This window comes from Pithys albifrons, chromosome Z (genome assembly GCF_047495875.1).
Source record: "Pithys albifrons albifrons isolate INPA30051 chromosome Z, PitAlb_v1, whole genome shotgun sequence".
Taxonomy (NCBI): Eukaryota; Metazoa; Chordata; class Aves; order Passeriformes; family Thamnophilidae; genus Pithys; species Pithys albifrons.
Window position 1 is genome coordinate 65,510,247 of NC_092497.1, and position 27,387 is coordinate 65,537,633.

At 39.4% G+C, this 27,387-nt stretch overlaps 2 protein-coding genes and 1 long non-coding RNA gene across 4 annotated transcripts in view; 2 read left to right on the forward strand and 1 right to left on the reverse strand.

Annotated features, from left to right (window-relative positions):
- LOC139684755 (monocarboxylate transporter 13-like) lies at positions 1 to 20,622 on the forward strand. 2 transcript variants are annotated; one of them, XR_011699968.1, is made up of 6 exons: positions 1 to 235; positions 4,813 to 5,114; positions 8,672 to 8,815; positions 10,662 to 11,468; positions 13,256 to 13,580; positions 20,596 to 20,622. XR_011699968.1 is itself a non-coding variant. In XM_071581003.1 (5 exons), exons 2-5 carry the CDS (start codon positions 4,913 to 4,915, stop codon positions 13,459 to 13,461), a joined length of 1,359 nt encoding a protein of 452 aa, XP_071437104.1. In that variant the 5' UTR covers positions 1 to 235; positions 4,813 to 4,912; the 3' UTR covers positions 13,462 to 14,823. The 2 variants fall into 2 exon arrangements, 1 of the variants encoding a protein (XP_071437104.1); XM_071581003.1 differs by lacking the exon at positions 20,596 to 20,622 and having other exon boundaries at positions 13,256 to 14,823.
- LOC139684757 (uncharacterized) overlaps positions 18,265 to 27,387 on the reverse strand; it is an 11,509-nt gene continuing 2,386 nt past the window's right edge. The window contains exons 2-3 of the long non-coding RNA XR_011699969.1: positions 25,488 to 25,520; positions 18,265 to 24,105 (exon numbers count right to left, since the gene is read on the reverse strand). This is a non-coding gene — a long non-coding RNA (uncharacterized lncRNA). The remainder of the gene's footprint in view (positions 24,106 to 25,487; positions 25,521 to 27,387) is intronic.
- The window catches only part of MLANA (melan-A), a 5,509-nt gene continuing 533 nt past the window's right edge, over positions 22,412 to 27,387 (forward strand). Inside the window, exons 1-3 of the mRNA XM_071581004.1 lie at positions 22,412 to 22,496; positions 25,018 to 25,114; positions 26,671 to 26,772. Coding sequence (XP_071437105.1) covers positions 22,423 to 22,496; positions 25,018 to 25,114; positions 26,671 to 26,772 — 273 coding nt within the window. The 5' untranslated portion in view covers positions 22,412 to 22,422. The remainder of the gene's footprint in view (positions 22,497 to 25,017; positions 25,115 to 26,670; positions 26,773 to 27,387) is intronic.

Consider the following 27,387-nt stretch of genomic DNA (forward strand, 5'->3'; position numbering starts at 1 on the left):
GTAGGTGGAGTCAAGTGACTTTTGAAGAGGGGAGGAGGGGATTAATATAAAATCTGATGGTTTACAAATCCTGAATGAGACAGATGGGTTTGTTCAAATAGCCAGATGGTAGTTCAGATGAGAAAGATGACCTGGTTATTTGCAGCACAACTTGAGAACTTGCTTACAACTGAAAGATGAAGGGAGGTGAAGGAAGAGCTTCATATCCCATACAAGCCTTGGTTACCTGAGTAAGGTATTTTCTTGTTACTATATTTGATTTTTGTTACTTCAAATTGATTGATTGCTCAGAGCATTTAACTCCTCTTTTCAGCCCTGGTATGCTCTGTCAATAAATGGTGTTAGAGATCATAGTTAGAAAGGAGAATTTAATTAATAGTTCCTCCTGAATTTGTATCTGAAGAGCAGTAACCAGTACAGATCTGTTGTATTTGAAGTCATAGTTGCAAGTGAGCATCAGCAGAGCTAGTCTGAGCATTAGAAGACCATAATGTATCTGACTGCGACAAACATAGTAAGTACCTCTTCCTTCGCTGTGTGAAGGAAATTTCAGCATAATTTACAATTGATTTCCTTATTTCTATATTTCTTCTAATACAATGATTAAAATTATTATATTAGTTATTCTGCTGTCAATTTATTAAAAATCTACTCTGTATGTAGTTTTATGTAATTCCTATTTCAAGGTATCAGCCTTTGGTAAAAGTCATTTTGCGTCTGTGTACATCAAGTATGTTTTTCTTCCTTTTCTCTCTCTCTCTCTATTTTTTTTGATAAGTCTAAATCACAGATTAATGTACGATACTTGTACTGTAAACCCAAACCAAACCCTCACAAACAAGTCATGTTTTTATATCTAAGTGTGGAAAGACTTAATACTTGCCTTTTTTGTCTTTCTGGAAAACCTGTTTCTGTAAAGTATCACCAGCTCACAAGGAGTCCACTCAGCCTTTAAGAGAAAGTGAATATAGTTTGTCTGAGGAGTTCTGTGTATGAGTTGCATTAAAAGAAGAAGATTAGGGTTCATATCAATAACAGTCTTTTCCTGATTCCACCACTCGGTTGTTCTGCAATGTGAAGTAAATGTATTAAACTCATTTGCTCTTTTGTGAAAAGCAAATTAGAACATGGAACACAAGATAAGCAAGTAAAACAAGTATCAGTCTTCACAAGTTTCTGTGGCACCCTAAAATGCAAGCAGTCACATAAGCGTTTTAGAATTTATTTTTATTACTGTTTGATAAGCCTTTTGAGTCATTGACATGAACCAAGCAGAAATAGCTTGGAGAACTTGTAGAGCATGAATAAACACCTGCAGTGCCTCAGAAAGTGCCTGCTGCTCTTGCTGATGGACACATCAAGCATAGATGACAGCATTGTGGCTTTCCTGATTGAAGCCCCTGTCTCACAGAGCATCTGTTCCAGCTGCTGTGACAAATCTTGGAGGTAGTAGTCAGTGGGATGCCAGACAGACTGCTGATTCTTCCAGACATGGCTTTACATTCTTTGAGGGATCTCATGTATTGATCAGACACAACAGGAAGAGCAGATTCCTTTCAGATCTTTCCTCCTTTCTTTTAAAAGGCTAGTTTCAGGGAGAAGATGAGAAAGTAAAGGTATTAAAACCTTACTGTTTACCATTACACAATAGCTAAGAGAAAAAGGAAATCCTGTGTAGGTTTTTTCTGCTTAGTTTTTTGTTGTTTTTTTTTTTTTTAATTACATCAACTTATAATAAACTTTCTCTTGCAAGTGAAGGAGGAATAAAGCAAACCATGGTGTCAGAAACATGGTCACCCATTGCAACATCAATGCTTTCTTCCACTCTGTTCAGGCATTCCAACAATTCCCTACAGTATGTAGCTGCACTGCTTTCAAATCCATAGCGTTGCTGGGAGATAACTACATTAATCATGCAAAAGAAACAGTAAGTTCATTTTGGAGTTACACACACCTCTGTAATCATTAAAATGTACTCTGAGGGCTGAATTCTGAGGAGTCACATGAAAGATGTATTTGTGGTAAGGAAAAATGCTGTTCATTTAAGTTTTGTGAGCGGTAGGGCCTGATTTATATTCCTCCTGAAGAAACCTGATGAAGGTGAAGGGTGCCAGGTGGTGTCAGGAAGTAGTAGATTTTATCATGCCTGGTCTGGGTGCTGCCTGATAAGTAGCAAGATTTCTCCTATCTGTCTTGTGGCAAAAATTATAATCCCTTGCCCAGGCATGTCAATGCAGAATGCAGAAATATCAGTATCACTCTGCCTAGGCAGGCTCATTTAGCCTGAGTCTTGCATCTTCTTTATATTTTTCAGGGCCTCAAACAAAATTATGATCATGCTACTTGATCCCAGCAATAACAGAAGACATGGCTACAGCTTGATCTAGTTTCCGTTTTTTATTATAGTATCTCAGCACTAATACTTACCAGCTAGGGTTGGAAAGTATTAGCATTTCCAGCCTTAAAAAAATGATGACCTTTGAAAGTATTACCTGCATTTGCCAACTGAGAAAACAGGCACAGCAAGATCAAACAACTTGCTTAAGGTCACCCAGGAACTGTGGGAATGAAACCCAGATTCCTTCACATAGACCTCAGCCACAAGGCAGTCCTCCCTCTCTTGTGGCTGTTCTAAGATTTTTCAGGATGTTGTCTGAGTTGTGCAACTCATTAATCTGTCTGGCTACGTCTGTCCTGCAAGTGTGTCTAGTGCCCCATGTTAGTCCTGACACATGTCAATGGAATGATTTTGCTTCTGATACCTACAAGTCTCTGATGGCTTCTTTTCCCCACCCTGCTGGAGTGCTTTAGGTCCTCCTGAGATCATGCACCTCAGTGAAGCAAATCACAGGACTAGTAACTGCTGCTTTGTACTGGATAATTTCTAGTGATATGGATTTCCTTAATCCTCTTTTTTTCCCCAACTGCACACAGGGAAGATAATTTTAAGTGTAGTGTGTCCTCAGCTATCTCAAGCTCTCATTCTCCCTCTGAGAGAGGAGTGCCATGTCTTTTTTGGTCTTCTGCATTTTGTACAATATGCTTGCTCAGAATTTAGGGTCCATGAAGGAACCAGAAAAATGTATGAATGTCTCCCTCCCTTAGCCAGATCCTGTGTCCTCCATGCACTGCATGATTACTCCAAGTTTGCCACAAAACTTCTAAAGGGAAATATGCTTCTTCAATTATGTGTTTAATAAGATGTTCTTGCCTATTAAGATACCTTTACAAGGAAGCATATACCCCATTTTGGGAAAAATACTTGGCAGTGCAGAAGCCACTAATGTTTATAATTGCTAAAATGTTGAGGACCCTAAAATTCTTATGCAGCATTGCTTGCAAGTCAGTCACAGCTATATTGGCTCAGGCCAAGAGGAGATCTTTAAGATTAAGAATAGATTAAGCATAAAGTAATACTTCCCAATTTCAGTCTAGTTGCATCTTGGACACTTTCTGAACCAATGGCCATTTTTAAGCATTTGTTAATCCCTGATAGTTTTTTTACAGCACAGATTTATCAAATATTTCCATGTGAAGTTCAAGTATCCACAGTCTTATGTATAGGGAAACTCCAAAGTTTCACAGTGTACAGTCAGTCCCCAGATGTCCAGCACCATATCTCATACTGGTTCCCCAATTCACTCCTCAGAGACCACAGTAACATCAAGTTTCATGCTGAATACCAGTTTTGAGATTACACACATCCTTTTTACACACGGAGAAAACAAGTTGCCACTGAAATTACTGAGAAAATATTGTAATGGTTCTGAATTGAGATTTGCTTACAACAACAGCAAGAAATTATGAGTTTATACATTCACACTCTTTAGCAGAAGTTGCTACTTCCCATAGGATTTTTAGTGACAAAGCATAAACAATAAAAACAAGGCTTGCAGTATTCCTGTAACTTATGCAATGATTAAATGAAGAGTGTCAAGATTGAGAGAATCCCATAGTCAATATCTTCAACTGGAATACTTTTGTTTTAAAATGTCATTTTGATATTTGCCAAATGGAAGGTGAAATATTTTTCTGAGAGGCTGCTATTTCAGGAATGAAAAGTCCACTAAATTCAGACTTCCAGATAAGTGAAGTAGCTTCCATTTATTTCTATTTATGTGGATACCCAGAATATTAAAATGGACATATTTCCTGTCCTTTTAACATTGGGAATATTTTCTTTTTTTCTATCTCAACTTCTGTCACAATACTAATACCACCCATAGGGGCAACTTGGCAAATATAGTAATGATTCATCTATACACACAAAATTATGATAAGAGGCTGATGGGGAAAAACAACCATCTTGATGGCTTTAAAAGTAATGAAATTGATTGTAATGCCCAGGGAATATTAGGAAGTATGGTATCCTATGAGGCATTTTATTTTCTGTTTACTATTATGTATTGGTTTGAAAAATGGGTGGGATAAGTTTTTTGAATTTACTAGAAAGGGTAGGATCCTGGGCCTGTATTTGAAAAATCTTCATATCTGTATCCTTTTCCACAGTCTTCTCTCCTATGTTCACACCTGTGTCCTTCTTTTTTCTGCACTCTGTAGTTGAGTAGGGTGGTTTTTTTTTGGTTTTTGGAGTTTTTTGTGGGTTTGTGTGTGTGTGTGTGTTTTGTTTTGTTTTACTTTCTTCACTCAGTCTTCTTTCTTCTGGGTCATCTGCTCCTCAGGGAATATTCTCAGTCAAACTGCTGTAATGCATATTGTATTTTAATTTGGTAGTTAATTTTAATTTGTGTAAGCCACTCCTAGGATATTTTAATTCATTTCTTTAACAATGGTCCTTCTACCAATTTGCAGGTCTGTCAGAAATCCTCATCACCATCACTACCACTCCAGAAAAAACAAACCAACCCAAAACCCAACCCAAAACGCAGGGAAGATCGGAGAATTAGAAAAGATGCAGACTAAAGGCAGCAATCCACCAGATGGTGGATATGGATGGGTTGTGGTAGTGTCAGCCTTCATGGTGATGGGCCTCACTGTTGCCGTTCTGAAGACTTTTGGTCTGTTTTTTGTTGAAATCCAGCAGCACTTTGATGGACTGGCAAGCACCACTTCCTGGATCACATCAGTAACTATTGCCATCTTTCATTTAGGAGGTAGGTAGAAATGCTCCTCTAGCATTTTATTTTAATATATAACTACCAAAGCAAGTTAGAAAAGCTTCCTTAAGAAAAAGCCCAAACCAAAAATATGTAAAGACAAGACTTCCTTCTTCTCTCTCTACAGAAAATGCGAAAATTTTCTTATAGAAAATTGGCCTTTGCTGCCTCAGATATGGAATTGGTTAATAACAGCACTTGAGATACACAGGAATCTGATTGCCTTAAAGAACTTCATGTACCTAAACTCACGATTCAGTTTTGCTACAGGCTTTGAGTTAAACACATTGGAGATAATTCTAATAACCACAGAGCTTGCTGAATCAAGCTCTTAAACCAGTTTGTGCAAGTTCACTGATTTCAGAGGGACTGTCACTTTTTCAAAGTACTTTAAAACATAACCACTATGACCCAGTCTAGCAGATGAACCATCTGCTACCAAAATGATGATTCTCAGTCCTGCTTTCTCGCAGTTCTCCCTTCTGTCTTTGTCAAGATCCCCCTTCTTTGGATGTATTGCCAGTTCCAAGTCATTGATCTAACAGAAAACTCAGAGTTAAAAAGAAAAAAATCCGTTCCCTAGAAGAGAGCACAAGAAAGACAAGACCATGCAAGCAGAGAGCAGGGGAAGAGGGAGTGAACTATCCCAGTCAAAGGCAATGAACTATTGGTGCAGGTCAAATACCACATCTCACCAAATGAAGGAGGGAAAAATATGAAACATACTGCACTTGACTCAACTTGATTGTTTAGAGAGTCCCTCGTGCCCTTGTAAATGGCATGATCCCTCACATAATGATGAGGATTCTAAACATGTGCAGGCCTGAATTGTGCAGAATTTGTGAAGTCTGCTCTACGTATTCTCATACAGATACATGGTTGCAATAGAGAAATATCCTTACATAATAAATGCTATCATAATTTTGTTTGTGAACACACTTCATTGCATAGACACTATATAATTATATGCATCCTACTCAGTCCACACCTATCAGTATTACTGCTTGGAACTGCAGAACTTCCAAACACTATGAGCAACTGATCTTTCTTTGAAAAACATATTCAGAGAATAAAAGAATAATCCAAAGTCAAAGGATAAAGCAAGTCATGGGTCGAAAAGATTTATCAGTTCCATAAACTGCTATCCTTGATGCCTGTTTTGCAGTGACAGAAATTACTGAAAATTTAAAAAAAAAAGAAAAAAAAAGAAAAAATCATTGAAGAACTTACTTCACAGATGACAGAAATTAATAAATGGTAATGTATCAGTTTGGTTTACAAATTAGACCTGTCTCTGACTGATTGCAATACTGTTTTGTCATTCAGGCATGCAAATCTAATGAGAAAAAAAAGCTAGCATGGGAGGATAAAAGAGCTCCAAGTCCTGTTTTAGTTAGGTTTTGGTTTGGTTTCAACACATATTAACATTATATAGGAATGTGTCAAGGGATAGAGCATATTAAACAATAATATCAAGTACAGACCAGCAAAACTGCATTTACTTAGCCAGGTGTGAGGCTGGTCTACTTCCAAGAAGGCAGCTATAATTTTCAGCAGAAATTGGTTTTCATCCTTTGAAATCCTATGAAAATAACCCTCCTCCAGTAAATGCAGCTTGATGGCCAATCTCTCTGTGGAGTAGTTTTTGTCTCAAGTTAATACATAATGGTCCTCATCTTCTCGTGCCTTTGATTCATTTATAGGGATCAGAAGACTTTCTGCACAAGATCATCTGAGCCTCCAGTTCTTTGAGCATCTTAGTCTTTCTTAATGTGTTCCTCTGGGAAACATTCAGTGTCATTTGGCTCTGTATCAAGGATGATCATTGAATTATTAGTTTTTCCTCTTTGGATCTTTTCAATAACAGCTCTGCCTCTTGTATGGAAGGAGACCATGTGCTTCTGCTCGCAAGGTCTGCATTTGCAATGGGCTGTTCAGCTTACCACAGCAAGGATTGTCCATATCACATTCACATGATTTCTCTTGGTATTGATGTACACCTCCCACAACCTTTCTTTTTGCACTGTGATTATCATCCCTTTCCATTGCTTGTAAGTTTTCTGTGTGTTGCCCTTTATCCTTTCAGGCTCTGGAGTCAAGCTATTTTCCCCATTTCCAGTTCTGTGGCTAGCTTCTTTCTCCTGCTACCCTGCATTCAATTTCAGCCCATCTATTTTCCTTATTCACCATTTTAAAACTGGGTTTTGGTAGTATTTCTGCTCTAACTGCAGATCTTCCCTTGTCTTTAAGCACTTTCATGGAAGTATCCTGAGTCTACTTTTTTTATTTTCATCATAATGTATGGTTCTCCAACTGTATATGCTTTATCATGTCTCATCCACTAAATCTTACAGACTATGACTGAATTTAAGTGTAATTTTTACATGTTTATAAAATTATCATATTTTTGCCATAAATGCTGATGAGACATCTGGGGTTTGTATAAATTCTGCCACGTTTGTCTGCTGTCAGACAACGTATATTCTGCACATTTTACAGCCATTAGTACCCTGCCAGGTGTATTTCACTCCTCCTAGTTACCAAATTATCTTAATTCTGATCTTAATACAGGTAAACCTACAACGACCTACCTGTACAAAATACTATGAAACCTTCCTCGCTGACTGTCCTCTCTTCCTTGTCTTCCTACTTATTTTAGTTTACAAGCATGGTCCTCGTTAACTGAATTCCATTTTATCCACAAACTCCAATTAAGGGATTGTAGGGAGCAGACTCATGCCAGATGGTACTTGGGAGCCCCCTAGTGGCCATGGCTATTAAAAGAAATCCTACGGCCCTTACCTCCTCTGCGATGCTGATAGAAAAGCCGGCAGGCAGTACAATTGATCCTTAATTAGGCAAAAATATCCCTGACATTTCAGGTGTTCCCAGACAGTGACTAGAGATCAAAGCAGTTGCTGCACCTTCAGATCTGCACTTACTGCAGCTTTGCCCTTGTGTTGAGGAGTCCCTGCAGTCCACTGAAACTGTACCACTAAAATAAAGATTTTAAAATGAAGTGCAAATTTCCTGTAAAAACCATTACCTCAAAATAAACACTGATTTTTGATCCTTTATAAACGTTTGCAATTCCACGAAGAGACGATTTTGCAAAACTCTGAAAGAAAAAGGTTAGTTTCCTCCAGAAAGTTTTCATGCCAGCCACATCAACACAGTCTGAATAATACAATTGAGGTTTCACTTCCTGCTAAAATGCTACACTAGTTTGTGCACATGGCTAGTTGTATCCTTACATGAAACTTGGTAGAACTGTCCTGTAGTGAAGACACTGAAATGCTCTTTCCCTTTAAAAAGTCCACATATTTGGAATATATTTAAGAACCTGTGCCCCAGAGACAGTAATTTCCCTGTCAGTAAGGAACCAGTTTGAAACTCTGACTGATGTCCTACTCCGCCCAGCTGCATTAAGTCTGTTTGGGACAAGCATTATAAGGGTAGTTCTCCTTCAAGTGCTTTATTTGACTACTTGGTTGTGTCAATTAGCTTAATGTTCCTAATGTCTTTTTCTTTCTCCAATTTTATTGCTGATTCAGCTCCTGTTGCCAGTTTGCTATGTGTACGATACACCCACAGGACAGTTGTGATCACTGGAGGACTCCTGGCTTTTTCAGGAATGGCACTGGGATTTTTTGGATTCAACATGCTCTGGATGTATGTAACGACTGGCTTCCTGCAGGGTATGACTTTATGGCATTTTTCCACCAGCAACTCGGAGCCCGTATCTGAGGGTGCTAGTGGTAGGAGTTTTGAAATCTGACATGTATTTTGATTTTATGAGCAGCTAGAATCAACAATGCTCCTAAAAGGTGATTTCCCTCCTGTCCCACTGTCAAAATAAGAATTTGGCAGGAAACTTGCAATGACAAAGAAGGTGAATAATTAGATGCTGGTAATTTACACCTGCAAATTATATGCAAGCAGAAAATTAGGTGGTTTATTTTTCAATCAGAGACAAGAGCCCTGTGAGGGTTTAAAAAACCTCCATAAAGGGTGCTCTATGTACAAAGACATAGAGATCCCAAGTTTTGTACTTTATATGAAATTATCTTATGTTTTGAACAGAGGCCCAGGCTTTCACTTGATTTCAATTCTTTCCTTTATGTCAGGTGAAAACAAGCCAAAAAGGTTTTCCCAGAAGCTAGCAGATTTTCGTGGAGCAGGAAGCAAAGCTGGCAGGAAATAAAACAAACCATTCCGATGTCCATGCTGGATGCCTGAGAAAATGTCTGGAATTTAAGGCCTTTGGCAGTCCTGGGCGGCCAAATAGTCTAGGGAGCCATTAAAATTACTGTAAATTAGAGCAGGTTTGACGTCTGCTCAGACTAGTTGTGAAAGAAAATGAAAAGCAAATAGTGGTAACACACCGACTTACTTTATGTCCTGTCCCACTTTCTGCCCTGAGCACAGATCAGCTTAACCCACTGATCTCACTTAGTACCAGCCTTAATTCAGACAGCATGGACACTCTAAGGTCTGTCTAGCTTCAGCCACATGACCATGTGATTCCTTATGCTAAGCTCATGCCTCTGCTAAGAACAAAAATGTGTTCTTTTACTTTCTAATTTTCAAATTGTCTCAGTTTAAAAGAAAACCAAGATGTCTATCAAAGAAAGTGAGGAAACCTTCCAGACTAGGATGGAAGGCTCTCTCCCCAGAAACCACCACAACCTTTGAAATTAAGAGATTTTAATCAGAAAATGTGGAGAAAAAGGATAACAGTTCTTTACTACAAATATACATATGTATAACCAAAAGAAAAAAAAACCAGAACAAACAGCAACACCATAACCAAAACTTTGAAATAGATCAAATCCTATCTCTGCCCCTTCAGTGCAGTTGTATTTACAGAGAGTGAGAGGTGATGCCGCACCTCAGGGAGGCAAAAGGCAGAGGGTAGGGAGAGGTGCTGGTTCCAAAACTCACATGGGAATGGTGGCCACAGGAACAGGATGAAACCTTTCCCATGGGCTGTGTAAGGACTTTCTCACTGTCCTTTGTCCAAAAGCATTGTGAGGAGAGGGTATCAGCTCCTCTGCAGATGGTGCCAGCCCCATCATGAGCCTGTAGAGAATCCAGGCAGCAGTGGTTGTTCTCTCAGAACAGCACAGGGAGTGCAGAGTCAGGGGCTGAGCCAGGAACCCCCTCCCAGTGCTTCCACCAGCCCAACAAGCAGTGGCTGGCACACACAGCAGCCGGAGGAGAAGTGAGGCAAAACCCAGGAAACCTCTCTTTCCCTCCACCTCCCTCCAGTCCTGTCCTCAGCCATTAAGTTGGAATGCAAAGCTGTCAGCCATCCCTTTGTTTAGGCTTTGGCCCTGGCAGCAGGTAGTTGGTGGCTGGGCTTCAACAAGCTATCTGTCCTGGCCTCCCACTCCCAAACCATGATGTTGGTAAGGGATAAAAAAAATTCTATGGAAGATTTTGAAACTATAACACAAATGCAGGAGCAGTGACTGCTTTAATTTTCTTCACAAAATACCTCAGTAGTGTCTAACCTGTGCTATTTTCATTGGTGCTTTTCAGGTCTTGGGATTTCCTTTTCATGGACACCAGCCATTAGCATTGTTAGCCACTATTTCTCCAAGAAACGGGCTTTGGCCAATGCTATTGCCAGTGCTGGAGAATGTGCCTTTACATTCATATTTGGGCCATTTTTCCAGTGGTTGATTAGTCAATATGGATGGAAAGGTGCCCTCTTGATCATAGGTGGCATCCAACTCCATATTTGTATCAGTGGGGCACTGATGCGACCCCTAGCAAGCAGCTGCCTCCTTGAGGATAGCCATTCAGATACTGAAACCCCACCTGGCAACAGTGCACTCAGGACAGACAAAGAAGATAAGTCTCCCATCATACACAAAACCTTCAGCTGGAGGCTTCTGAGGCAACCAGAGTTTGTACTTTATTCCATTTTTGGCATATTAGCTGCTATGAGTTTTTTTGTGCCTCCGTTATTTTTAGTTCCACTTAGCTACAGCCTGAGAATAGATGAATCATGGACTGCATCCCTCCTATCCATTTTAGCTCTGGTGGACTTTGCAGGCAGACTGCTCTGTGGCTGGTATGCCAATCTCCATATTACCAAAACCATTCATTTGCTGGCGATGACCATTTTACTGATTGGTACTTCCCTGATGCTGTTGCCACTGGCTAACAATTATGTTTCCTTAGCAATATTCACCGGCTTCTATGGATTCTTCTTTGGCACAACAGTCGCTATTCACATTACAGTGCTGGCAGATGTTGTAGGCATGCCAGAATTTGACAGTGCTCTAGGGCTTTTCATGCTTATTCGAAGCACTGGAGGTTTTGTGGGCCCATCCCTTGCAGGTAAGTTGATACTCTGCCAAATATAGTTTACAAGAAGGGGGATGGTAACCCAAACTGAAAAGATCTGGATCTGGACCCCAAAAATTCCCCCTTTATTAGCTCAGGGGCATGTAATCCAAGAAGTATATAAAAATATATATAGTTGGTTTAAATTCTTTAAAAAATACATTGTTCCCTCTCTTTTCTGTGATTTTAGAGATACCTGTTAAACATGAAAGCAGGGATGAATGGCAGGGTTCATATGGTGGTGTTCCTGCTTCCTGAGTCCCATATAATGCCACTTGATGGACTCCTACTCTCTTGCTATGAAAGTGTGCCTTTGGGACAAGCAGCAGATCCATATTTTCAGAGAAGAAATTGAAATTTGAGACTAGTGATGTACAAATGCTTATATTGTTGAGAGGGTTTCTATGGAAGTTCAAGTAGAACAGCCTGAAACATTAGGTTACACAAACCTCAAGCAAATATTCACAGAGATTCCTGCTGTTTTCAGATAGCATTTGAACCAGCCAATATAATACTTGGGTGAAGCAGCACATAAGAACAGTGGGAAGAAAGAGCAGACAATGAGACAGCACATGGATTTATGAACTGGCAATAAGACATAGTCATCTTGGAAAATGCAAGAAAAATGAACTGCAAGATGTAAGGACTTTACAAAGTGATTTGGCAGGAAAATGACCAATGTGACTTGTAAAATGCACATTGAGCCCTCATTCAAAGATCATTGCTCTTGTACTACAGTGACTTCTGTGGTAATGACATCACTAATAGATTGCAAATGAGTCAGACTGCATACTGGGACATTTTAATTCACTTCTGAAAATTCAGGAACCAGGAAGATTTATAAACAGTTTGAGACAGAACAGAATCAAAAGTGTGTTGGAAAGATCTGAAAATAATGCAAAGGTAACAGGATGTTATACAGTGGCTGGTCACTAGAACTGATTATTATACCCATTTGTGTATATATAGTAATCTATAAAGAAGGTATGGAAGAGCAGGGAACCCCAAGTGACTCTCAAGCTCTCCTCTCCTACTTTAGGAGTAAAATCTAAAATATTTGAATTCACACTTCCTTTGACTATATAGGGCTGATGTCAGATTAGAATGTGGGCTAGACAGTACTCTAAATATGGACAAACTTCCACAAGCAAGCAGCTTTCATCAGCCCATGAAGGAATATGCCATCACACCCACAGAGCAGCTGATACACTGCTGCAGTACTACCACTTATACTAGTGATTTCTCAGTACAGTACACAATGGCATGATGTATTTTGGTTGGCTTAAAGCTCCCTGAAAACCAAGGTCCTTTTGCTAATATCTCTGATTCTGTAAAATGATGAACCAGAAACTCATAACACATCAAATTCTCCAGCTATGTCTCCAGCAGATGAATCTCCTTTCATTCTTTTAAGTCTCTTGTGCTGTACAGTTATAGTCCAAATTACAGCAACTGATGACAGCTACACCACAGAACATGGAGCTACTCAGGTACACAGCTGCATTGTCTATACTTTCAGTGTCTTCAGTACCTTCACTATCTGCTACACTTAAGGTTGGAAAGTACTTCAAACTGTGTAGCATATTGTTTCATCAGAAAAACAAAACAATGAGATGTGAATTGTGTTTCAAGCTTCAAAATGCTATGATGGAGGGATGTTCCATGTGCTCATGATGTAGAAAGCAGCAATACAGGCATGTACCCAGCACACCGCCTTTGTGAGAGGATATGTTCACACCTGTTTTCCATTAATCACATTGCTGTCATTTGTTTCTCTGCAGGTCTGATTGTGGACATGGCTGGAGACTATAGAGCAGGCTTCTATATGGCAGGAGCCACTCTCATCCTATCAGCAGGATTCTTAGTTACTTTAGATCAACTCCAACAAAGAAAAGAAAAAGGAAGCCAAACTAGTCCTAAACGGGAAAACTCAGTGTTACCCTTCCCTTCCCTCCATATCCTGAAACACAAGAACAGAAGGTACTGAGAACACAATATAGTGGTGTGACTACACTGGACCTCAGACAACATTTCACGATATATGGAAGTGTTTTATTTTTGCCAAACTCATTATTACTAGGATTTACAAAGCAACAGAAGTTTCAGGTAGGAACATTTGAAACTAAAGAAGAAAGTATTTAGTTTACAAGCAAACTAGAGCAGTAACCATGACCATATTATTTTAATGTTGGAGTTGCATTTTGACTATGCAAGTCTTCAGTACAGTCCCACAGGGCTGTGCTAAGCAAACTAGGGAAACCATGGTCTAAGTGAAATTGCCATGAAGTGGGTATGCAGCAGGTAGAAACCCTGCCCCCAAATGCAGACTGCAGCTATCACCATCAAACAGGAAGAGGCATCAGCTCACAGATGTTTAGCTTGGGGAAGTAGTGTTCAGTATTTTCAGTAAACAAGTTGGATATGAAAGCACCAGTACCTGAACACAGTTTTGAGCTAAAGGGTTTGCAGGTGCTCTACACAGCAGAGCTGGAATCAGAGAAATAAATAATCTGATAAATGGGAAAAGTTACATGAGTAATAGAATACCAGTAGTAAATACAAGGAGTAAGAAGCAAAATACACCCAAATAAAATGAAGAAGGATTGATGAATAGTAAAGGAAGACCTAAGGCTACAGAATCCCAAATGCAACATTCAATGAAAAGTACTATATGTCTATCTGTGTTATTGGTAAGATAGAGGAGATAATGATGCTTCCAAGTCTGTAACTGGAAGAAGTACACAAATTGTAAAGAATTAAGTGGAACAAAAAAGAGAAAATAAAGAAAACACAACCTAAGGAAAAAGTGTAAAAAAATATAGCTTGCCTGGTTTAGAAGACAGAAATTTTTACAGGGCATGTGAGCAGCCTTCAAATCCATAATAGTTTGAGATTAAAATACTTGATTATAATCTGTTAAGCATGGAAGTAGACTACAGGGAAAATATGAAAAGAGATATCAGAGAATAGGTAAGACATGAGCAAGAATCTTAACATATTAGATTGCACTTTAGAGTGGTAGGATGGACTGGATCACTTCATGAGGTCCCCTCTAGTCCCACATTCCAACTATCCTGATGCAACTAGATGGGTAAATACTCAATTTATGAGAATGAAAAGAGTCTGTGTCCAAATAACTTTTATTTTATCAGGGGGGGAATGAGAACTTAAAAGAAGGGAAGAAGGGCTAGATTACATTTAGAAAGAAACAGTACAAGGAAAAAGGACATAACATTTTAAAACTTTCAAACTGTTATGAATAGCAGAGCTGCCTTACTTAAGAAATTTTTACAATGACATCCTCTGTGAAGTTTAGTATAAATCACTTATCTAAAATAATTACTTCTTGTCTCCTAAGAATAACAAATATTTCAAAAGCTTAATTAAACTTACAGGAAATCAGCTGAACAACTAATAAATCAACTACCTGTGAGGGCTTGATTGAAGAACACAGACTGATTTGAAAGAACACAACTGAGCATGTTGTAGCAAAGTCCCAAAAAACTACTTTTCAAACTCGTCAATTGAAAAACTTGGATTTTTCTAGAAATATTATTTTTCAGTATTCTGCAGAGCTCCAATATGTAAAATAACTCTTCATTTTATAAAGTGAAGGGAAGGGGTATCGTTGGAGGCAGGACAAGTGGGGATATGTTTAATAGATTTAGTTTCTACCTCCGACTTCCTGTTAAAAATTCTGTATTTTATTTACAAGTCCTATCACTGACTTATTTTGACACGTCCTAACAACAGACATGGGCACTAAAAAAGGCACTTAGTGGCATGCTGTGCTGTATGGATAAAGGCACAGGAAGCAGAGCAAGGGAGATGATTACTACCTTCTGTTCCACAGTTGTGAATGTATTTTGGAGCACCAAGTTCAGTGAAGAAGTTGACAAACATTACTGAGTTCAGCAGAGGATCACTGAGAGGCTGTGGAACTGGGGCTGGGTCGGCTGGGGGACTGGCATCTTTGGGGGCACCAAACAGCATTCCTGGCACCACTGGGAGGGACGGAGGAGATGCAACCGGGCCATTCATAGCAGTGCTTGGTATGAGGAAAGGCAGCGGCACAAGCTGAAACACAAGGAGTTCAGGCTGGATCCATGAGGACAGCCCAACCGTGGGGACACAGCCCAGAGTGGCTGGGTTGATGATGTCCTCAAGGGTTTCATGGCCTGACTGGGTGAAGTCCTGAGCAGCCTGGTCTGAGTCCAGAATGGCTCTGTCAGGGCTGGGGCTGGACATGTCCCCAGTTCCCACTAGCCTGAACAGGATCTTGTGAGAAATGAGAAGTCATACTCTTATTTTCTTTGCAAAATGCACTGAATCATATTAGTCACCTGGACACTCTCAACTGATGGCTATGAGTCAGTTTAGTGTCACAGAAGAGGTAGAACTGTAGAATCACAGAATATACTGAGTTGGAAAGGACTCATCAGGATCATTGAGTCCAACTCCTGGTGGTTTTATGCAGGACACCCCAAGAGTCACATCAGGTGCCTGAGAGCATTGTCCAAATGATTCTTGAACTCTGTCAGATTCGGTGCTGTGACCACTTCCCTGGGGAGCCTGTTCCAGTGCACAACCACCCTCTGGGTGAAGAATCTTTACCCTGATATCCAAGTCAAACCTCTCCTGACACAGCTACATGCCATTCCATTGGGTTGTGTTACTGGTCACAAGAGCGAAGAGATAGGAACTTGCCCCTCCTCTTCCCCTCATGAGGAAGCTGTAACTGCAATGAGGTCTCCCCTGAGTCTCCTCCAGGCTGAAGAGACCAAATGACCTCAGCTGCTCCTCACATGCTTCTCCTCAAGGCACTTCACCATCTTTCTTGCCCTCCTTTGAATGTTCTCTAAGAGCTTAAAACCTAACCTTAGAGCCTAAAATGGAGCCCTGTGGAACCCCACCAGTGACAGGTCTCCAGTCTGAGATTACCCCATTCCCTATAATGTTTTGTGCCCAATCTGTGAGCCAGGTGCTCACCCATCAAGTAACATGGTTATCCATCTGTATGCTAGGCACTTTGTTCAGATACTGTGACAGTATCAAAAGCTTTGTTGAAGTCCAAAAAGATTACACCTACTGCTTTCCTAGATCAAGTAGGTGGGTTACCCTGTCATAGAAAGAAATCAAGTTTGACAAGCAGGACTTTCCTCTCATGAAACCATACTGTCTGTGACCAGTGACTGTGCTGTCCTCTAGGTGTTTTTCAATACCTCCCAGAATAATCTTCTCCATAACATTATCAGGCACTGAAGTGAGACTGACAGGCCTGTAGTTTCTGGGCTCCTCCTTCTTGGCCTTACTGAAAATTAGGACCAGTCAGATGGGAACTCTCCAGATTCCCAAGACTACCAGAAAAACATCAAAATTTTGCAATAACATCAGCTTGCTCCTCGAGGATTCTGAATTCCATCAGGCCCCATAGATTTATAGGGACTCACATTGAGCACCAGATCCCACACAAGTTCAGGGTCAACTCGTAGTCATGGTCCTCCAGCTTAGGGCACTGAGACCCCCTTGGTTGTCATCCATGTCGAAATCAGAGGCCAAGAAAATGCTAGACACCTCTGCCTTGCCTCTGTTCCTGTTTCTGAGGTGACACAAATAATCCTGTTAGTGGGCCAATGTAATTTCTACACTGTCTTTTGCTGTTAATATATTTTAGAAAACCCTCCTTTTATTGTGCCCCATGTTTCTGGCCAGATTTAACTCCAACTGGGCTTTGGCTGCATGAATTTTCTACCTACACTATCAAACAGCATCTCTGAATTCTTCACATGCCACTTGATCTGCGGCCACAGGGCATATACCTTCCTTTTTTGCCTTATTTTCAAGACCAGATCCCTAGGCAGTTAAGTCAGCCTTCTGCCTTGCCTGTTTGACTTCAGACATGTTGGCATTGCCTGTTCCTGTGCCCTCGGGAAGTGATGTTTAAAAAAGTGACCAGCACTGATGGACGCCAACACCGGCAAAATAATTTTCCACAGGTACTTTATTTACTAATTCTCTGAACATCAAGAAATCTGCTCTTGTTATGTCCAGAGCTGAAGTACTGAGTGTTTCTATTTGGTTTTGGACTGCTTTTACTTCAGCTGTTGCAGATATATTCCACATTAAGTTTCAAATTAAGGACTATTATTGCAGGGATCACTTAGAATCATAGAATCATCAAAGTTGGAAGAAACTTTTAAGATCAAGTCCAACCGTTCACTCAGCACTAACGCTGAAACCTGTAAACCACTAAACCATCCCACAGTACCAGATTCAGACACCTCTGAAACACCTTCCAGGGATGGCGACTTCACTGCCTCCCTGGGCAATATACTGCAAAGGACTGTTTTGATCCAAGTTCTAAGGATGTAGTCAGTGTTGACTATATTAATTTTCTTCAAACAAATGTTTCAGAGATGGCCTCAGAGGCCTAAATCAGCAGCTAATCTGCAAGGAATTTCTCATGCCAAACCAGGTGGCAACTTACTTGTGGAAACAGGAATGTGAGGCTTTAGAAAGCACTGCCTTTCTCTTGAATCCAGGTCTGGCCTCCTGAAATGCAAGGGAAGTCATAACTCAACCTCAACTTGATAGTGTCCAATGGCATCCAAAAATTTTTCACCTACGGTTGGTCATTCTGTATCTCATGGAGAAAGTCCCTCAAATCTGAACAATCCCTGGGCCCAGAACCTACAGTCAACCACAGACAAAATGTGAGCAAAGAAAAACACTCTAAGAAAGCTATCCAATTTTTTTATTTTGGAAAAACATGGTGCAGCAACATAGGCACCACTGCAACCATGCCATCCTCTTGGCATAGCTACTACAGAATTAAGACTAACATTCCTTCTTTACTGTAAGTTTCAGGGATGGAGTAGAGGGAGATGGGTCTGACAGCAAGAACCAGAGCTTCACTTGGAAATGACTTGAGGAGGAACTTCCTGTCATGAACCAGGCTTTCAGGATGAATGTACTAAGAGTGTTGGTCCAAGGCACTCTACATGACATGTTGCTTCCTGGAGGTGGCTGCAGTCAAGATAGCAGCAAGCTGAGGACAAGCTTCTTTGCAAAAAGCTCCAAATCAGGCTTGTAGTGGAACTGTTCAGACCTGAAGCTAGAAAGTACATTTCATTTCATGGCTAGGCTTTGTGAATGCAGATTTGGGAAGGGCTGTCCCCACGTGGGTGTGCCCTTCCAGCCTGCGCAGTGGATTTTAGGTGAGGCTCAGCGTGCGCAGAACTGACCCCACCGTTTAAGTCCTGAGGTTCATCTGCCACGGCCGAGCGAGCTTGGATGGTGACAGTGAAGTCCTCAGGACTAGAACCTACAGACCCCAGTATTGCCAGGGGAGGTTCCCATCCAATTACCAACCGGGCCTGATCCTGCTCAGCTTCCGAGATTAGATCACAGAGATGAGTATCCTCAGCACAAACTCAAAAAGGGTTTAATGTCCTTATTTTCTCTTACTATACTGTGTTACTGTTCATGTAGATTTAGCACTGAAATACAGGTGAGTTTCCACTGAAATTCCCATAAAACTCAAATCTAAAGCCTTTGCTAAAAAAAGTGTCAAGGTACTTGTGTTTCTTTGCTCTGTCTGCTGTAGGAAGCCTCAAATGCCAGAGAAAAATCATTATCAATTAAGGGAAATAAATAAGTAAAAATACCAGGATCTTGTCCTAGAAAATGGAATCACAATATGAACAACACAAAACCAACAGCTATTGTTTTTCAAAGGTCAACGCTGTTATTTTCAATTACACTAGAAGCATTCATTTCATTCCTATGATCAACATTCATCAGAGTGTCCTGGGTTTGGCACAAGTTGCTGGCTATCACAAAAAGCTGGGTTACTTTGGGGTTTCTCCCAAGTACCCCTCATCTTTTATCCTCTTCTCCTGAAACATTATCTTTGAAATGGTAACACCTGTGGAATCCATTTGTCAATTCTAGTCACTTTACACTGATGGAGTTAACAGTACTACCTCAGAGAAATAAGATTTTCTAAAAAAACTGAGATCAGAACCAGGATGTAGTGTTCCACCTTCTCATCCATCCAATTCCACAATAGCAGCTTTCTGCATTTGCATTCCAGATGGTGCCACAGATCCATGACAAAGTTATTTCTTTCCCTTTCTTGTTATACTATTAACAAGAGATTCATTCAGAACACAAAATCTTCAAGGAGTTCACATTTTACCCCACACATCACTTTAGGAAAGTTATGGGGCAGAGGCTGGTTTTAGTGATCACAAGGATTTTCTTTGTCTGTGTTGATTCTCACAAGACCAAACAGTCCCCTTCAGTTATCATGCTCTCCCAAAAATGAAGCTTTTCTTCAGGATATCACATGATTTGATAAGAAGCTCTGTGACATTTTCAGAAGGGGCTAATATGTTGCTTTGGAATTTGATAGACTGTGATAATGTCCACTTACAGTTTTACACTATGAGTATTTATATTATGAGTATCTACAGAAACTTCTCTGCATCTCTGTCCCCTTTGAAACTCCTCTTGAATTCATCTGCGATAATATAAAGCACTAAATGATTTGTCCAAATTATGTCCCTCACTGTTCATTCTTCTTTTTATTTTCCTCTTCACAAAAACTGTATTGTGTCAAGCTTCAATGGGTCCAGCAAAATGAACTAGATCCTTCTGGTGTTAATCACAGCATGGTTGAAGTTGGAAGGCACTTCTGGAGTTCATGTGGTCTAACCCTCTGCTCCAGCAGGGCCACCTGAAGCTGGTTGCACATAACTCTGCCCAGACAGTTTTTGTGTATCTCCAAAGCACGAGACTCAAAAAGCTCTCTGGGCAATCTGTGCCAGTGCTTAGTCACTCACCCCACAGACAAAAAAGTTTCTTGATGTTCAGGGAGTAGCTCCTGTATTCCAACCTGCACCCATTGCCCCATGCCCCATCACTGAGCACCACCATGGAACAATATCTTAAGACAGAACAGATTTATACCATGACTATGTAAAACACATAAGCGGAAAAATCATCTGATTTCCCAGCCTTGCACTAAGAATATCAATGTTCAGACTTTTCCTCTGATTTCCTAATGGAATGGATGTTGGTCTCTCACACTGACTGTTCTCTCCTATTTGCTTTTCAGTCTGTCAGCTGTTTTCACTACATTTAGAGGCACGTCCACAGCTTCAAAGGCAAGTGAAAACCTATTAAAAAATTTTAGTCCTTCAAATTTAAAAAATCTGTGGCAGGACAGAGAGGCTTAGATTAATGTTTCATTAAGACAAGTGACAAGCAGAACATGGTTTTTGTATCTTCCCTCTCTTTTCACAATATCTAAGACCACTTATCCATCTCAGTACTCAGACCTCTGAATTAATCAGACTGCCATTCCCCCCTCCCCCCCCGGTCTTGTAAATAAATGTGTAAATGGAATTACTGCAGTGTTAGCACAGGCAATACACACAAGTCCATAGAAGCCCAGGCTTCATTAGTTCTGCAGCCCATGCGACTGATACTCTTTTCTGTTTGTTTAATTTGCTTTAATTGCAGAACTAAACTATATTTGCTAAAATCTGACCTCTCCCACAGTAAAACAGCTTTCCCCTACAAGTTTTGGTCAAAATATATTATTTTTCACAGTGTTAACATGGTGAAAAATATGGGCATAAACAAAGCTATAGTAGACATGTGAAAATACCAGTTCTCTGTCACGGAATAATCAGGCCTAAATCAAAACCATTTGAATTTAGAAATAGTCTGCTCACTCTAGGAGCTTGTACTGTTGAGCAGGTAAAAAGGTGCTGAGCTATCTCTCGGAGGGTATGTAATAAATCAAGAAATAACAAATTTTTCTGCTTCTTAAGAGGGAAGGATGCAGAAGAAAGTGAAAAGTTGTGTCCTTGCCCCTTTCATGCTAATTAATGCATTCAAATGCTGTACTGAAAGGAATTTAAACTCGTGATAGTCATAAGAGAACAGATCAAAGGAGGAAAAACCAGACCAAGTCAAGGAAAAGAAAGCTGCACATGCCTTTCAGTTAACAGACAGAATACAGGTCTGAAGGAGGTAAGATTTATACTTTTGTATTCTACACAAATATTTATATATTTTTATGATACACAAAATTTTCTGCTTTGCTTCAAAATTATGCTCCAGAAAAGGCTTGACTTCTCTAAGCAAACATGTAAATGGTTTTTTCCTTTGGCTAGAATTGTCTTCAGTAAAGTCATCATGTTTTATACTTTACCCGTGTAAGGTAGGTAGTTTAGCTGGATAGTGTCATGTAGGATCTATTGTTGTGCTCTTTAAATGACAGAAACATGACTACTTGTGGATTTCTTCTCCACTATATTTGATCAATTATATTTCTAACTGTTCAGACACCTTGGAACTGGATGATTATCATCTTAAGTATGGGAGTTAAGATTATAACATAAATTCCCTGCACATCTGAGTTTAGATTGTGGCAGACATAAGTTACTATTCCCACCTGAAAATCAACAGATCTCTGAGAGTTCATAGTGATTGAAAACCTGTCCCCTGAGTGTTTACAGGGAATAACAGAAATAAACAACTGCTTTTAAGGACAATATTGGCTTTTCTTCTCGTTTTTCTTGTTCATGTAAATTGCCTTTCTTTCTAGATTTTAATTCACAAGTCTGCCATCACTTGGTACCTAAAAAGACGACATCCAATTCTTTACTATTGCACTCATGTGCAAATACCTTAATGTCCATGGAGATACTAAAATGTAGACTATAGTCTGTAGTTGAGTTTTGTCTTAAATTGGGACAGTTCCATGTATGTGGATCTACTCAATTCTGAAGATATCAGATTGTTCTGCCTCCCTGAAATGCTCCCATTAAAACAAAGAAGTTGATGATTTTATGCTTTAAAGATTACAAATTATTTATCATGCTGAGGCACTGTGTTTCTGCCCTGTAGGTTTGAGCAGGACCAAGCTCACAAAATGCCCCGAAGAAACAACCACCCAGATGGCAACTATTTCAGAGGAAAAGGACACACCTATTTTGCTGTAGAAGAGTAAGCATAAATCAAAACCTATGTTAGCCTGCAAGCTGGTGAAAAAAATTGCATTGAAAGAAAACCAGAAAACAGTATCAAAAAAAGACACCATTGTATATAGAATAAGAGCATTTTAACTATCCTGTAGTTGTCTCTAATGTTTGTCATTGTGCAGTCCTCAATGTTTAAGAAAAATCAGAATTGCAGAATTGAAAAATCTAAATTTTAATCATTTGATCAGAAGTCACTGGCCTTTATAAAAAAATTACCAGACTTACTGAGGCTTAATTATAATTTTCTTTGAGGCTGTTGCAAGGTGATCTGTACACTAAATTTATCTCTAGATCCATCAATCTGTCTTAGAAACCTCAAAGGGACATTGTTTCACCCTAAAGAATATGGGAAGCCCACAAAGAAATGGTAAAAAAAAAGGCAGATGATGACATCAATGCCATACAAATGTGACTCTCCAAAAATTATTTCTGGAAAAGAGTCCCCTTAAGCAGAACTAAGTCAAGCTAACACTTTGTTAGCTTTGGGTCACAATAAAATATGTTTGGTCTTGGATTATTAGAGACACCATCCTTCTGATGATGTCTTATTACATTACCTCAATGTTTCCAGTGTCCTTGGGATACCAGTAAGTGGAATGTACTCCTGGTACTGGTTTACGGTGCCCCAAACTTCATGACTTGTCCCTCATACACATACTGCAAAGTAAGTGTGCCTCCCTGCCCGGGCAGAGAGAATAACTAAGGGAAAGTCTGTATCATAGTCCATCCAAAGCAGTTCAGTTCTTCAGAAGAGAAGCTGGCTAGTCATGTCTCAGCACTTGAAACTAAGCCGCTCACCTCTAAGCACTGTGAGTTCCAGTGGCTGCAATTGTAAGCAGTCTTTCTAGACATGTGAAAGAAAAGTGACTCTCTTAGTACCACAGGGAGTATTCTAGATATAAGCCAAGATTTCTAATAGGACAGCTGCAACTTTAACTGGAATTGCAAGAAATTGCATACACACTTTCCATACTAGCCTTTGAGTAGACAGGGAAGGAGTTGGATGGCAAACATGTAGTCAAAAGCATCAGCTCCAGAAATGACATACATTCTTGAGGCATACAATCTAACAGACAGCTAAAACTACATAAAATTTGAAAAGGACAAAGCAGTCTCAAAATGTAGAGAAGGCAGCAGTTGCTTGGAGGGTTTCTCCAAGTTTTAACTGTGCTGGGGACAGTAATAACTTTGAAGATCAGCTGCAACGTGGCTGCACCAGAAAGCAAGTGAATGCTCACGTTCTTGGGTTAAACAGGTCTCCAGCCCACACAGTCTTCAAGGGGCAAGAGCAACTTGCAAGATCCAAGTATTTGAGAAAAAGAGAATCCCTTTTTCTCCAAGGGGCTTCATGTTTCAAAGAGCACACAGGCAGTTCAGACAAAAAGGCAGTCTGTTCTGTCACATGGATCTGCATGCATCTTCTTTCAGGCTTCTTAAGTCACAAGGAAACACTTCTTCATGAGACTTGGAGTCAGTGAAAATGATAGCAAATAGATATAAAAAGTTCCTGGTAAGTCACATACCTCACTACTCAGTACCAGTGGAAGGGCATGATGGTAATCACTGCAAGGCAACTGGGTAGAAGATACATACAAATATGTTAGAACGGGTTTATCCTGAGTCATACAGTAATATTTTCCCCATGCTCTTTTCCCTTTAACCATTTTGCCTACTTTTTGGTTCCTGAACAGGCAAAGTACAAAAAAAAAAAGGGGAAAGTAATTCTGTGTGCCTTAACAGAGAGAATATTAACACAGAAGGAAGGGGTTTTGTGACTAGGGAACGTGCAATTCCTTTGTCAGCTTGCTTTCTAACAGACTGGAATTGTGCTTCTTTTCTCAAGTCCCCAGCGAGCAGTGGGAAGGATGTCACAGCACAGTTTGTGAATTTTCCCTAAAATGATCCAGTGACACCAATACTGTGCTTAGCATGTCATGAAACAAGAACTAAATTCTTATAAAGCTCCTTATGATTACTTCAAAGTTTCTTAGTCATGTTTTAAGGTTGTATAGTGTTCTATATATCAAAAAACTCCTTGTGTCACCAGCCAGCAGTTGTTGCAACATGAAGCAATTATGATAGGTTTCTCAATACTTGTTGCTAAGAGAAATTTAGCAAATAAACATGAGCTGTGTCTCTGCAGGTGTGGCATTTGATTTATTTCACATTCCCTTTCAATATTGCCATTCTGTTTTGCTAAATTTACAGGCAGGTATCTTTAGAATCAGTAGTGACTGGTAGAGTATTATCTTCAAAGAAATGTACTTCTCATTTTTAAAATGCTTAAGAACGTGGCGGAGGATTCAGCTAAATCTACAGAGGCTGGATGAAGTTACTGACACTTTGTGTGTTTTCTCGGGTCAATTCTGCACCATGCCTTCATCTGACAAAAGGGCACTGACACAAACTTGTGCTCTAATCTTTCTTGCTCCCAGGAGAATGCATCTAGTTGTGATGTTTATTATTTTGTTTTGTTTTTCCAACAGAGCTCTGGGTATTGGACTTTTCATTTTGGTGCTGGCAATTTTACTTGCCTTTGGCTGCTGGTATTACAAAAGACGTAGTGGCTACAAAAGTCTGCGGGTAAGCATGACAGGTCACTTTTAGCATGCTATTATTTTGACAATGTATGACCTCTCTTTGCACATTAATGCAGAGAATACTGAATCTCTAACAGGGTATCATTATCTCAGGCAATTTATACACTGGCATATGTCACAGGCAAAATCACACAATGTGAAGCACAACTTGCCCTGAAGAACTTGCAAGTCAGACAACAGGGTAAGAGGAAGCAGAAGCAAAGGAACATGAAGGCAGTTGCCCAGCTTTACACAACACATTAATGGAAAAGTTTATCTGTAGGAAGACTTATATTTAATATTTACACAAAACCAAGATGTGTTCAGTGTCCTCTCATTTAAATAAAAGTAACATTTTCATTACACATAAGACTTACCTCTAATTAAGGACAGATATATTTAGAGTAAATCTAGGAAGGAGAGATGAAAAATAACTGTTACAAGTAACTATGTTAATATGTTCATATATGGGTGATGCATGATTCATTTGTACAAAACTTGCCTTGCAGTTTTAAGATTTACAAAAAAGATCAGGGCAGGTTGGAATTTGTTTTGGCCACTACAGGTCAGGTGTCCCAGCCTCTCAGTTTCTTGTGCATGTGCTTGCTGTCAGAGCATGAGACACTGAAAAGTCCTTGATTTACAGCAAGAGCTACTGAGCAACAACCAAATCATCATCATCTTATCAGCATTATTCTCATAATGAATCCAAACCACAGCACCGTACCAGCTGTTAAGAAGATAATGAACTCTACCTCATCTGTAACCAGTAGAAGGCTTTATCCATTCTTTGTTTTACAGTAAATATCATTTAGTTATCCTAATATTTTGAAAAAGATATGACTATTTGGGATTAAAAAAACCAGCATACCTCTCATCTAAATCAGCAGATCCATTTCCTTGCTGTTTCCCATAACTTTGTCTCATTCTAATTTCAGTCATCTATCCAACATAAATATCAACTTGCAAAATACATAAAACATGAACTTTCATAGTGAAATGTTGCAAAAATTAAGGTAATACTCAAAAAAGCCCTTCAGCAATCAAACCAAATATCTGCACTGTACATCATGGCAAAAAGCACAATCTCTTTAATTCCTTCTCTTTGTGGATTGCTACATTCTGGTTTTGAAAATCACATTTTTATTGGGCTTTTTTTTACTAGGGTGGAACTGGTACCAAAGGTGTACAAAATAAATGCTGGAAAATGGAAAAGAAAAAGTTTAGAGATTAAAGAAAGAAATGTGTGGGATAAAAATGAGCAGGCATTTGGGTACATAAGAAGATATCAGTTCCTACAGCAGTACTGCACCTAAAAAATACGATGCTTAGTTTTCTGGCAATGTAATTGGATAACACACAGAGAATGTGTCTCAGCAGAGATGGCAAAAAGTGATAGGTAAATTGCTCTCACTTGCTTGCATTGTGTCTGGTTCTAATTCCAGATTCTAATACATATTGAAAATGTGCTGTCAAATACCAAACGATACATAATTTGCTCCAACATCACAGTCTTTTCTTCCTTTCATCTTCTCCATATTTCTTTATTATCTGTCACAGAGCAAAAGCTCTAGTTTGAGCACAATAAGAAACGTGGTAGGTGAGGGAGCAACACTGGACTGCAAAATGGCTCTGCAGGAGTACAGAAACTTTAATTCTGTGGTAAGTTGCAATTCAAGGTCTCATTTACTTAAACATAGTAAGACATGGATAATATTGGTAAATGGGCACTTGATGATTTCTTTCTTGGGGTGTGCTCTCTAGACTGAGTCTTCAATGACACTACATCCACATAGAAAGCACTATTTTGAACAATTTTTACTGTGAAAAGGGTTTTTTAAAACCTACTATTTAGAATTTTTCTTTTAAAAATTCTTTTCTTTCACTTACATTTATTTTAAAGTTGCATGATCATTATGCAATTATCTATCAGAATGATCTATCTATGCAATTATCTATCATTCAGGTGTTAACCTGAATGCTGAGATATGAAAAAACCCCAAACATCTTCCTTTAGGTGTTCTGTCACTCTGTCAAACATCAAATGGACTGTGTCTAGTATTACTATACTCAGATAAACATTGTCATGGAACATTATAACGTTTCAAGGTTTTAGCTCTTCTAATAATTTTGGAACTTATAACAGCCAAAAAGTTAAATTAAGTGATAAGTATATATATATGTAACAGGCATGTTTAAATGGCTTTAGAATAGGAAAAAGGCTCATGCATAACCAATTTTAAATAAACTGCCCAAATTTCTAACACTAAGACCACA

Coding starts and splice junctions, on each gene's coding strand:
- LOC139684755 (XM_071581003.1), top strand. CDS start 4,913: ATGCAGACTAAAGGCAGCAATCCACCAGATGGTGGATATGGATGGGTT. Junction 5,115..8,671: donor TGCCATCTTTCATTTAGGAG/GTAGGTAGAAAT, acceptor TTGCTGATTCAG/CTCCTGTTGCCAGTTTGCTA. Junction 11,469..13,255: donor TGTGGGCCCATCCCTTGCAG/GTAAGTTGATAC, acceptor GTTTCTCTGCAG/GTCTGATTGTGGACATGGCT.